At 45.8% G+C, this 13,908-nt stretch overlaps 1 protein-coding gene across 1 annotated transcript in view; it reads left to right on the top strand.

Moving 5' to 3' along the window:
- The window catches only part of LOC124545956 (glucose dehydrogenase [FAD, quinone]-like), a 114,274-nt gene that overhangs the window by 38,259 nt on the left and 62,107 nt on the right, over positions 1 to 13,908 (top strand). The window contains exon 3 of the mRNA XM_047124919.1: positions 11,449 to 11,577. Within this exon, the coding sequence (XP_046980875.1) occupies positions 11,449 to 11,577 (129 nt within the window). The remainder of the gene's footprint in view (positions 1 to 11,448; positions 11,578 to 13,908) is intronic.

Genomic DNA, 13,908 nt, shown 5'->3' with positions numbered 1-13,908 from the left:
TCGGTTCATGAACTAAACAAAAAATTCATAGTAGAAGTCCTTGTCTAATTTCCTATGGTAAATACCACTGTGAACAAACAATGCGATGTGTCATCCAAACATTTGGGAGTATCGGCATTTATTTTCTCGATAAAACGCATACGAACATTTTCAACTATATTACAAAGTCAAAGCTCCGCGTTCTGGCCCAGATGGGTGAATCGGAATCGACCCGCCGCCGTTCATCTCCCGCCAATTTCGTCATGTGGACGCTGGTCCGGGGTAACCACAAGCGCCGGCACGAAGGCGAAGAACTCGAGAGCAGAGAAGGCTGTGAGACGTCGTCGGCCGGTAGCCCGCTGGCTATAGCAGTGGCGCGTGGCCCCTATCAACTGCTTGCGTCAACCTCCTATACACCGAAGGGCTTCGATTGTTTGCATGTCCCCCGTAGCTTGCGACACGTTCTTGCAGTTCCAAAGTTAAGAATTGGCAGTCTTCTTTATGGTAATAAAAACTATTAACGCGATTTCCTTGAATTGTCGTATAGCTAGCCGAGAACGCAGCATCCTTTAGGCACCCTATAAGCGACGAGTGGCCAGGACCCCACAGATGCACTATGGAGGGGCACGGGGTCGGCCATCTTGGCCTTGGAGCCGCTACTCCTCAATGTAGTAGCTTCTAAATCTGGAGTCCCGACGCTGAGTCCAGCCCGTCCCACTTGCGGTATCGGACTGCATGCAGCCGGCACGAATGCCGCAGCACCCCGACCTCTCACTCAGGACTCGATGCCCTGCGCCACACGCGGCCACTGGCTTTCACCACCACCACCACCACGCTACTGGCACGAAGACTCCCAGCCGCCGGCGCCGCCACCCTGCTGCTCTTACCGTCCGCGAGCAATCAGATTCGGACCACGGCAAACGATAGCCCTGATACGGCCATTAATGAAGTGTCGCGAGAACCTCCTTAGGAAGCTCCAAAAACCATCCTTCACAGCAGGTACTAACACTATTCTTCAGCCCCACTCTCTGTTTATGGCGCAGAGATCACGCACACAACAGGTTTTAAAGAGGGGTGCTCACACTCATTCTTCCCATGTTGTATCCGAGATAGAATACCTGACACAAGGTAAAATAAACAATATTCTCCACCAATCGTGCTGCAGGTAGCCACAGTGTTAGACATAGACACTATTTTTTTCTTTTTGCGTTAGCGTGGACATGACAACTCATTCTTACATCGGCATGTGAATTTCACATTTCATTATTAGCTTCTCCGTTCCATCGTTTCGTATCCTAATTATTTTCCTAAGTATTTGGTGGAGGAGCGTGGGGGGGGGGGGGGGGGGAGGGAGTGGGGACGGAAGAAACGTTTCGTCAAAAATTTTCTAGATATAATAATTACTTGTGTTAGACATCATCCTACAATGTACACTAACATGTTCTGTTGCAAGTTATTTTTTAGAAATAAGAAGAAAGATAACAAGCGAGGTGATTAAGTTACTTTGAACCACACGCTTGCAAAAACGATCTTAACGAGCACGAGAAGTGTGTACCTTTTATAGAAAGCATGTGACGTCAGGTTAACAAGAGTGGTGGTTCAACTACGTTCAAGGATATGACAATGGGAAGAGCTAATAACGGTTTTTAGTGACAACTGTCTACCCATAAGTTCGAAGATACGGCGTTAGATTCAAAATTGATAACTCACATAAGTACACAACTGTCAGAAAAAAATTATTACAGTTAATAACACAACAGAACTATTTTGAATTCAATCAAGAACACTTCATACGAGAAGGTGTTTTACTGAAGGGTTCACCTATTTCAGGAATACTAGCGTAGATTTCCATTAATCTTACAGAAAAATTAGTATTTTAAGACGTAATAGCAAAGAATAGCTGCCACATTATCTACCGCTACAGGTAAATGGGTCAGATAAGAGGCATGGTAGATGAAACAAAAACAAAATACAACTACACATAGACATAAATAATATACAAGAAGAACAAGGAAACACACTCGACTTTGTAGACATAACCATAAGAAAAGGCACTCTCAATCGCACGTTTGACGTATACAGAAAACTCACAAGAAGTGACACTATATTAAACGAACCTCAAACCACCCGCAAAATCAGAAACACGCTGCAATCACACATATGTCAGACAGACTGAAAAGGATCCCCCGAAACACATCTGATTACCAAAAGGATCTGGCCATTATAACAAACAGCATAAAAAATGGACACAAAACACTTGTAGACAAACTAAACAGAAAAATGAAGACATAAATAATGAAATAACTAACCAAACCACATCAACACATACAACTTACCCAACCACATAGAATGGCATACAATGACACAGTGACAAATTCGCACATAAAATAGGTAACATTTTTTTTAAATGAGTCATTAACACTGATTACAAAACAAAGAACAAATACACATTCCAAAACGGAAATCAAAACTAGACAGATACCAACAATCTTGTATCATCAGCTCAGTTGCAAAGACTGTGAAAAAAGATACATGGGTGGCTGGCAGGACATGTGACACAAGATATAAAGAACACATCGGACCATGTAAATACAGTAAAAGCCATTCAACACCTACAGATCGTCTTAAACAGGAGTACCACACACCAGGTACTATAGAAAAAGATATGAACCTCATAAAAATCAGTAAGGACGCACAAGTATTCCACCGTACTCCTTTTCCAAGAAAACTTCCATATAAAAAGTATTAACAGAAAATAAACAGTTGTTCAATGACCAAATAAATATTGGAAACCAGACACTGTCTAAAATAATTGAAAAAATCACATTAAAAAATAGATAAAAAAGAAGGGCCTTTTCCTTCCTTCACCGTCTTTCACTCCCCCCCCCCCCCCCCACCAGTTTTATTTCACTTCTTGCCGCTCACCTTTTTCCATTAAATCACTCTCCATCACACTATTATACACTTACTGTCTACTCATCTTTGCTCCCCTCACTCGCCCTCCCTCTCTACATAGACAGAGAAAAATATAGATCTGAAAAAAACTTATGGCAATGTTGGCAACAATACAAACACGATACACACTTAGAAGTATATATATATAAGCAGTTAACAGTGTTGTACGAGATTGTGCTGTGTTAGAAGTCAAACTGCATAGTTCTGAAGAGCAGCATAAAATTAGACCACAATCATCAGTGGCTAACGAAAAAAGGAACCAAAAATGTGATAGCAGACGGCATTTCATGATGTAGGCGAAAAACAAACCAAAAATTACAGTAAGTAAAAACCAAAAATTTGTTAACGAACATTTTTTTTCGGTATGAAGACCAACTATATCGTAAATATATTTAATTACAGGCCACTGATGTTGCTTTACTTCAATAAAGCGAAACACGTCTTGTGGGAAAAACTTTTCTTGTAGTTGTAACGACAAACAAAATTACCCCCAGAAATTTTCTATCAGTTTCACGTCTCTAACTCTGGCAATGTTTCGCGTATCTACACGGGTCGGGTACGTTAATTTATAGATTTGACAATGTTCTTGTCGCCACGTAGCGTAAGCTGATCACGAAAATTTCGAAAACCAAGGAAAACTGAAAAGTCCTTTAAAATACTGCAACAGTTCTGTGGAGAACTACTGGCGCATCTGCTCGGCAGTACCACTTCGTCTCCTCATCCCCATATGTAGTCACTCACGATTAAATTCTGATTTCATTTATTATTGATTGATTAAATTTCAATTCCGCGCTCAGGCGCCTTCCCCGTCACTAGACCCTCTGTTACCATAAGGAACGAGAGAGCGCAAATCGTACCATATTTGTTTGGCCTACATCCGTTTTTCAAGGTTCTGTGTTTTCTTCTGAAGCAGAGATGGGAAATGAATCCACTACGTGACTCCAAAAAAGACGTTGAGACCTGCCTGCATAGTATAATATACTCCTGGAAATGGAAAAAAGAACACATTGACACCGGTGTGTCAGACCCACCATACTTGCTCCGGACACTGCGAGAGGGCTGTACAAGCAATGATCACACGCACGGCACAGCGGACACACAAGGAACCGCGGTGTTGGCCGTGGAATGGCGCTAGCTGCGCAGCATTTGTGCACCGCCGCCGTCAGTGTCAGCCAGTTTGCCGTGGCATACGGAGCTCCATCGCGGTCTTTAACACTGGTAGCATGCCGCGACAGCGTGGACGTGAACCGTATGTGCAGTTGACGGACTTTGAGCGAGGGCGTATAGTGGGCATGCGGGAGGCCGGGTGGACGTACCGCCGAACTGCTCAACACGTGGGGCGTGAGGTCTCCACAGTACATCGATGTTGTCACCAGTGGTCGGCGGAAGGTGCACGTGCCCGTCGACCTGGGACCGGACCGCAGCGACGCACGGATGCACGCCAAGACCGTAGGATCCTACGCAGTGCCGTAGGGGACCGCACCGCCACTTCCCACCAAATTAGGGACACTGTTGCTCCTGGGGTATCGGCGAGGACCATTCGCAACCGTCTCCATGAAGCTGGGCTACGGTCCCGCACACCGTTAGGCCGTCTTCCGCTCACGCCTCAACATCGTGCAGCCCGCCTCCAGTGGTGTCGCGACAGGCGTGAATGGAGGGACGAATGGAGACGTGTCGTCTTCAGCGATGAGAGTCGCTTCTGCCTTGGTGCCAATGATGGTCGTATGCGTGTTTGGCGCCGTGCAGGTGAGCGCCACAATCAGGACTGCATACGACCGAGGCACACAGGGCCAACACCCGGCATCATGGTGTGGGGAGCGATCTCCTACACTGGCCGTACACCACTGGTGATCGTCGAGGGGACACTGAATAGTGCACGGTACATCCAAACCGTCATCGAACCCATCGTTCTACCATTCCTAGACCGGCAAGGGAACTTGCTGTTCCAACAGGACAATGCACGTCCGCATGTATCCCGTGCCACCCAACGTGCTCTAGAAGGTGTAAGTCAACTACCCTGGCCAGCAAGATCTCCGGATCTGTCCCCCATTGAGCATGTTTGGGACTGGATGAAGCGTCGTCTCACGCGGTCTGCACGTCCAGCACGAACGCTGGTCCAACTGAGGCGCCAGGTGGAAATGGCATGGCAAGCCGTTCCACAGGACTACATCCAGCATCTCTACGATCGTCTCCATGGGAGAATAGCAGCCTGCATTGCTGCGAAAGGTGGATATACACTGTACTAGTGCCGACATTGTGCATGCTCTGTTGCCTGTGTCTATGTGCCTGTGGTTCTGTCAGTGTGATCATGTGATGTATCTGACCCCAGGAATGTGTCAATAAAGTTTCCCCTTCCTGGGACAATGAATTCACGGTGTTCTTATTTCAATTTCCAGGAGTGTACTAGCGGTCATCACTCTGTTATGCTGCCACGATACGGCGGTAACTAAGAGCCCTTTGGCCTCACCTTGGCGCGCTAATCGGCAAGGCTAGTGTATTACTTCTCTTTGCTATCTCCCTTTTTTCCTGCCAAATCTATCGGCTTTCCAAGGTTTGCTTTGCATGTGTTATGTTAGACTAGTACTTTAATTACGTGTTACTATTTTGTGACCCAAGGACATGTGTTCCGTTGATCAGTGACGCTCAGAACCCCAGCTTCAATGTGAGCTGATCAAGCAGAGTGGACAGTGACGACGCGAGGCAACTGCGCGCTGTTGGGTCTGGGGGCCGCCTACGAGCCTGACAGCCTGTTTCCGCCGTGGCGTGGAATTCGCGCCCCGCCTCTGTCTTGCTTTTTTTCTTTTTTTTTTTTAACTGCAGGGGAGGGCAGGCGCCCCCAACAGGTGGCGGCAACAGGTGTCCCGCCGCAGAAGCCGACACAACTTGTTGAAACCGGAGGTTTCACTCCGGTTACTCGTCTGGTGTTCGCCAGATCGACATTGTCAGAACCGAGAAACATAGATTGACAATCAAATACAGGCTTTGCCGGACTAATATTTCACTGTAAGAAATTTCAGTCTACCGTGTGAGAGTCACCGAAATTTACTACTGCTCGATATGAGGGACGCAGACAAACACAGAAATTAAAGGGGGAAGAATGGGTTATCGGATCTCATTGTTAGTATCGGAAAGAAACGATAACTATTACAAAAAAATTAGTAGCAGGTTGTGAATTAACCAGCTATTCTCCGTCTTCTAGCTGCAGTAAGTACCTCGAATCCTACGAGATGTATTATCGAAGTGAGTACGCAGAGAACGGTATGCTAAAGTGTTGAATCTTTTCGACGTGCTTTACTAATTGAGAATATTTCAGAGGGGATATTCAGATGTGGCATTTGCCTCAGGACCAGGACAACCTCATTGACCAATCCCTACTCGTAGTTTGGACAATAGCGCTTTAGCCAAAAATTTTACTGTGCAATTGGCTTGCCTTGTATATCCGCATGTTCAACAGCAACATCCGCAATTTGTTGGGCACGTAACGGAATGTAACTCAGTGCCCGCTGACCAGCTTGAAACACTAGAGGTATATGCTTTTTATTTTAGTGATAGATATATCAACATCGCACTAAGTTGTAAACGTACGCTTCCCGCGCCCGGGTACGATTCCCGGCGGGGTCAGGGATTTTCTCTGCCTCGTGATGACTAGGTGTTGTGTGCTGTCCTTAAGTTAGTTCGGTTTAAGTAGTTCTAAGTTCTAGGCGACTGATGACCATAGATGTTAAGTCCCATAGTGCTCAGAGCCATTTGAACCATTTGTAAACGTACAACAGGACCACTGGAGACTAGATGTACAAACGATAACAATTACGTCGTCTATCTGAAGACGAGCTTTCACGCCTCGAAATGCATCGTGCATTTCAATAAAAAGTTTGATTTTGTGAATGTAGGCCTTTTCGGTCTGTATTTTACGAGTGTAACTCTTGGCTACAATATGGACCAAAAACGCTAAACACTGAATTTTTCCTGAACACACTGTAAGAAGACGACGATCATTCTTTCGAAGACTTACATTTACCGTCTCCAAAACTGATTAATGTTATTACATTTATCAGCTGCAAAAAACTGCTCGTAAGCCGCACTCTCACACAACGTAAGAACGCGCGTGGACGAGAAGCTGGTGACGTCACAGCGTGGAATTCCACCCCACGTACCACAGCACTGCGGAAAGCGAAATAAAAAAGGAGTCCTGTCAGATTTTTGCGTCGTGGAGGGGAATGTGGCCAATAAGATGCGACATCGCTTTACGTCTCAAGCATAAGGGCCGCCGTATTGCATGGCGCTAAACACACATTTGGTAGGTTTTCTTTGTCATAGAGTATGTGGTACGAAAATAGCCGTTTCAAAGCATCAGCAAACTGAGCGTCTCTCGAAAGCACATCGTTTTAGCTAAGATTTGTTATAATAAAATGACAGCAATCTACATTTCGGTTTGTAAAGGCTTCCTATAGTTGATTTTTTTTAAGTGTTTTAACTTACGCGCTACGAAACTGTACCGTTTCAGTGCTACGGTTCAATGATTTCTGAAAATCGCGTCTTTTTTGGTACAGTTTGCATATTATATATATTTCGTATTTACAGTCTTTTCATGGTGTATGCCCTATACGGAGGCATAGTTGCAATGCTGAAGCTATAGCGCAGTTGACAGCATCGTGAGGTTTGGACTCATGTGCAGTAAGGTATCAGGATCCCGACCACCTCCTTCCTCATTTTTTCACCTTTTGTTTCCTAAAAGATTCTGGGTCTTTCTTATTCAAATATTACCTCAAAAGTAGATGTTATTTACTGTAAATGATGTATTTGGTGCAATTTTGTTACGAACGCTAACGACTGAAATGTTTCCCCATTGGTCACAAATCTGAAGATGAGCGCCTGTCTATGAAAATAAACTTAAATTACAGAATGGAAGTTTTTACTATCATGAAACTGTATATACACTTATCTCTGGGTTCACGGAGAGCCTCACATTTGTACATTATGTTATCAAAACTATCCGGATAGCCCCTAAAACATACGTTTCTGGTATTAGGTGCACTGTGCCGCCACCTACTGCCAGGTACTCCATATCAGCGACCTCAGTAGTCATTAGACATCGTAAGAGAGCAGAATGGGGCGTTCCGCGGAACTCACGGACTTTGAAAGTGGTCAGGTGACTGGGTGTCAGTTGCGTCATACGGCCGTACGCGAGATTTCCACACTCTTATACATCCTTAGGTCCACTGTTTCCAAAGTGATAGTGAAGTGGAAACGTGAAGGGTCACGAACAGCACAGGCCGACCTCGTCTGTTGACTGACAGAGACCGCCGACAGTTTAAGAGGGTCGTAATGAGTAATAGGCAGACATCTACCATACCATCACACAGGAATTCCAAACTGCATTAGGATCCACTGCAAGTCGGATGACAGGCGGGAGGTGAGAAAACTTGGATTTCACGGTGGAGCGGCTGCTCATAAGTCACACATCACGCAGGTAAATGCCAAACGACGCCTCGCTTGGTGTAAAGAGCGTAAACATTGGACCGTTGAACAGTGGAAAAACGTTGTGTTGAGTGACGAATCACGGTACAGAATGTGGCGATCCGATGGCAGGGTGTGGGTGTGGCGGATTCCCGGTGAACGTCATCTGAGAGAGTGTGTAATGCCAACAGTAAAATTCGGAGGCGGTGGTGTGATGGTGTGGTCGTGTTTTTCATGGAGGGGGCTTGCACCCATTGTTGTTTTGCGTGGCACTATCACAGAACAGGCCTACCTTCATGTTTTAAGCACCTTCTTGCTTCCCACTGTTGAAGAGCAATTCGGGGATGGAGATTGCATCTTTCAACACGATCGAGCACCTGTTCATAACGCACGGTCTGTGGCGGAGTGGTTACACGACAATAACATACCTGTAACGGACTGGCCTGCACAGAGTCCTGACCTGAAACCTATGGAACACCTTTGGGATGTTTTGGAACGCCGACTTCGTGCCAGACCTCACCTGCCGATATGAATACCTCTCCTCAGTGCAGTATTCCGTGAAGAATGGGCTGTCATTCCCCAAGAAATCTTCCAGCACGTGATTGAACGTATACTGCGAGGGTGGAAGCTGCCATTAAGGCTGACGGTGGACGAACACTATACTGAATTCCAACATTACCGTTGGAGGGTGCCACGAACTTATAAGTCATTTTCAGCCAGGCGTCCGGATACTTTAGATCACATAGTGTATCTTGTCGGTAAATATCTTTTTCTATTTTTGTGATAAGCTACGAAAAAATGAGATTAGGAAACGAATCTCGATGCTGAAATCTAAGTGATGAAGGACGAGTTCGTTATTTGAGTGTGTTGGTAATCAATGGAATATTGAGAACATGGATATAACGCATGTCAAACTCACGTTACTCACAATATCTTAACTATATTCATTTTAATATCGAAAATGAGATGAAAATTCAAATGAGTTAGCGAATAACTTCTTCTAGTATGTATCTCATTTCGCTATGCAGTTTTCGTCTACCAGCAGTTCACTGTTCAAGCCATCACCGAGTCCAGAATCCTCTTCGGCATCACCTGCGTTCTCCTTCGACTGCCGATAACAGAGTTGAGGCAGATATTTTACGCGTGTTTATTTTCGTAAAGAACTCTTGTGGTCTGCGAGCCAAGTGAAGCCGACGGCGGCCGCTGGGGAGAGCTGGGAGCACGGGTGACGCTGAGCAGCTCGGCCCTCGTGCCGACGGCTCTCTCTCTCTCTCTCTCTCTCTCTCTCTCTCTCTCTCTGTCGAGGGGTCGGACGCCACAGTCCACGTGAACGGCAGCTGCCTCGTCACGTTTCTGGACGCCTTTAGGTTACCTTGGCCACTGCGGAGTCAGGAAAGGCATCCGGCCACGGGATTTAAAATAAATTAGACGAGATAAACACTATAGAAAAGAGGAAGGTGAACGAACAGTTTATTAATTATGAAGTAACGAAACTTGATTGCATCGTTCGCACCACCCGCAGGAATGTGACCCGAGTAAATTGCATCACTTTTGTTTCCACGAAATTTTCACATTTGGGCGACGGTTAATGTTTCATTTATCTTTGGAAAAAACGGCTTTTAAACGATTTCTTCTCGTAACTACTACAAAAGTAAGAAAACAATATGTGAATACCACCGTATTTTTTCCTGGGCTTACGTTACTGTGCTGAGACGAAGGGATTGCGGCGCGGCACATTTCTTCCTACCGCCCTGCCAATGTCCAGCAATGTTCATTTGTCTAGCTAAAAAGCTGTAGTACAAAATACTAGACCACTATTGTCTATTGCAGGTCGCAACATACATAGAGTTGTTCGGTAAACGGGATGTGGCTAGCTACTGAAATAAAAGTTTTAACTTGGCAATGTAAATTTTCAGGTGTATTTTTACGATAAAGATCACAGTTAATACTGCCAAGTCCGTACTAAGCGTCTACACAATGTAAAGTTCCCACGCACACCACAATCACACACGTATCCAGTTTATGTTATTTACACCCGTTACCGAAGTTAATAGAGTTCACTGGATCGTTTAGTTATGAAAATGCTCGCTCAAATGTTGTGCGCTCTGCTCTACACGTAACACCTGTTCTAGTCTTAGATCGCACAGCACGCCACACGGTTTTAACTAACAGTCAAAAGCAATAATTTTGATACTCCGTCTGAAATTTCACACGACTTCCACTATACCGCTCACTTAAATACACTTTGTACTACTTCTAGAACTCGTAATTAGAATTTTTCCGCGATTTTATAGTACTTTCGTCGGAGCTGCTTTCAATGACACACTACTAGTTCGAACCCTCAGCCCGGACCGACCTAGATCACACCAAAGGCCTTGTTCTCAGCATAGATTGGCGCGAGCCTGCATTTTTCTGATTGGCCGATATCACAAACAGCAAATCAGGTTATAGTATTACCCTGCGTTAACCCGCGATTTACTTCAATGACCAATCATAGTAAAACATTTCTTTCTATCGCAATTGCTAAATAAATAAATTTGGAAAAGTATCAAATATAAAATTACTTCTTCCGAAATTACCCATTAATTTGTGTTCTACTCACGATTTATTAGTACCATAAACTGACTGCACATTTAATTATAGTAAATCCCGTGTATAGTTTGACTGGTGCTTCGTGAATAAACAAAACAATTTTCATTTACTTCTGTTCTTCTTCACTCATACAACACTCACACTGCTAATTACTACACATATAAAACTATTATAATTATGCAAATACATTAAATATTAGTCAAACATAACTTTACAACATTGTTTTGACTACGGCTGCTGACCTCTGCCGCCTACTAGTACAACTACGTGCAGCTCTGTAACTCAGGTCCACGTCAGCTGGTGACATCTGCCGATGACTCGTGCCTATAACGATATCGTCCTAACAAGTGACAGGAGCGATGCGAAGGCGCTACGCCTCAGGATGTGTGACAGAAAATGATGGGGGTACTCGGGTGCAGCTCGGGCTACACACAGCGTCAGCTGAGTGCGCACGCTGGTTGCCAGGCGTTCCCCTGCGGGCTGTGTGGAGGCAGTAAGCAGGTGATCCGCGCGCTGCAGCTGTGGCCAGAGCTGGGCGCAGCCACACCACTACTTGCTGTCATCTGCTGCCAAGCACTGCACTCGGAAGCGAGAGTAAGGTACGGTACTTGGCGGCCTCCAAATTGTAGTTCGCGTGACTTAAGAGTACACTGGGACTAACACCTGAGTATCGATCACGAAACCTGACACTTAAGTGTCGCCGGCCGCGGTGGCCGAGCGGTTCTAGCCGACTGGAGGTCATCGCCACACGACATTTCATTTCATACCGGCTATTAGGCAGCTGGTCATGATGTTCTGGCTGATCACTGTACATGGGATGCGGCAGAATTTTGCGTTCTTTCGCTGTTACGCATACCGACTCGCATTTTTCTATTTTCAAAAAAGCTGCTGCTTTAGAGCACGCTCAGTAGCAATGCTGTTAGAGTTCTTCGGGATATACTTACTATCTACCGACAACAACACTTCCCTGTATACAACAGCCAGTGGCAAATCTGACGCAAATACTCCTCTTATCTGAGTAATTATGCAAGATAAATGCTAAAAAAATACCATCACCTTCATGACTTGCCTCGTTTCTATTTTCTCCAAAGGAAACTCGTTCCTCATTACCCATTTGACAAGAGAAGATCAGTACGACCATCTGTGAAACGGAAGTAACACTAAACGTGCCTTCTCACTGCAGTTCATTAGTGTACGTTGTGTCATTAATGGTGAACTGGACAATGCGGCCTGTGTACGGTGCTCTGTCTGTCAACTTGTCTCTAAAGGTCGCTCACGCCAGGAGCGAGGGCTCACGAGAAGGGTTGTCAGCGCGGGGAGCTGGACGCCGAGATGGCGCACGCTGCAGCCGTGTAACGCAGTCGTCAGCGTGAGAGAAAATGTTGCATACCAATTATAGCTCGCATATACGCCGAGGAGAATGAACAGAACCACGCGTTGCGTTTATTGAGGCAACTACGCTGTCTCATAGGAGAGTGATGCAACCAGAAGACATGACTCGATGTCTGCGTAACTTCGTAAACGCAAATGATTAGAGTAGCGATTCTCTGTGACACGTAGAACAGCCACCAGAGTGCACTAGTGGCGGCCGGTGTGGCCGAGCGGTTCTAGGCTCTACAGTCTGGAACCACGCGATCGCTACGGTTGCAGGTTCGAATCCTGCCTCGGGCAGGGATGTGTGTGATGTCCTTTGCTTAGTTAGGTTTACGTAGTTGTAGGGGACTGATGACCTCAGATTTTAAGTCCCGTAGTGCTCAGAGCCATTTGAACCATTTCAAGTGCATTAGTGTTCGAAAATGTAGAGAGCTGGTTGGGGAGTGGAAAGCGACTGAGACAACAAAATGAATTACACTAGAACTGTAATTTATTAACAAAAGTATGAGATCTTTTACACATTTGGCTCGGTATCGACAAACGTTCTAGTGCGGTTGAAACGATGACACTGGTAGTAGCACATCTGGTTCGGAACGTACTGCCGGACTGTGACAATTTCATAGCCTGCTTTGATCTTGGACAGAAGCACCACTCTATCAAAGGTGGGGAAAAGGGTGCAGGTGGGCACCAAGGAGGAATCTATCTTGTTCATTACACAATGAACGGGAATGACACGCTGATCAGAGGGTTAAGATTGGATTTAGGCCTCACTTAGACCGTCGAGCAGCCTGGTGTTAACTACACCAAGGAAAGAATTCAAAGTTCTATGGGCCTCGACACGAAAATGGTAGCCGTGGAGAACTGAGGCAGCAAGCAGTTGGCTCAAATGCGTCTGAGCACTATGGGACTTAACATCGGAGGTCATCAGTCCCCTAGCACTTAGGACTACTTAAACCTGACTAACCTAAGGACATCACACACATCCATGCCCGAGGCAGGATTCGAACCTGCAACCGTAGCGGTCGAGCGGTTCCAAACTGAAGCGCCTAGAACCGCTCGGCCACTCCGGCCGGCAGCAAGCAGTTGTTATGCTCGAGCATCAGAAGTAGTCTCCAAAAGCAAAGTGCCATTTCGCAAACAAGAGCTGGGTTCCGCAATTGCATCTACACCTTTCTGAATAATAAACGGATTTACCGTGGCAAAGCACTGACAGTCTTCATTACGTGAGACCACGAGGAACCGTGGTGTGGCGGGAAGGGTCTTTGAATCATTAGCCTCATTACGTTTACGTTTTGTATACGTGATTGGGAAGATGACTGACTCATTGCTAGAAAATCTCCCATGATTGCCAGCGTCTCCGATGGCGTCCTCCTTCCAAATGTGGGCTCCCTTCATAAGGGGGCGCAGCCACCTTAGGTGACTGTTCACACCTCAGGTCACACCTCCCGAACACACCTGACAGAGGGACCAATCGGCAATTTGGGAAGCTTACAGCTCAGGCAATCACCCATCACCCGTCCCTGGCCTGTACCAGGGGGTACGGGTGAACCC

The sequence above is a fragment of the Schistocerca americana genome, chromosome 8, assembly GCF_021461395.2.
Source record: "Schistocerca americana isolate TAMUIC-IGC-003095 chromosome 8, iqSchAmer2.1, whole genome shotgun sequence".
NCBI lineage: Eukaryota > Metazoa > Arthropoda > Insecta > Orthoptera > Acrididae > Schistocerca > Schistocerca americana.
This window is presented reverse-complemented; position numbering and strand designations above follow the sequence as displayed.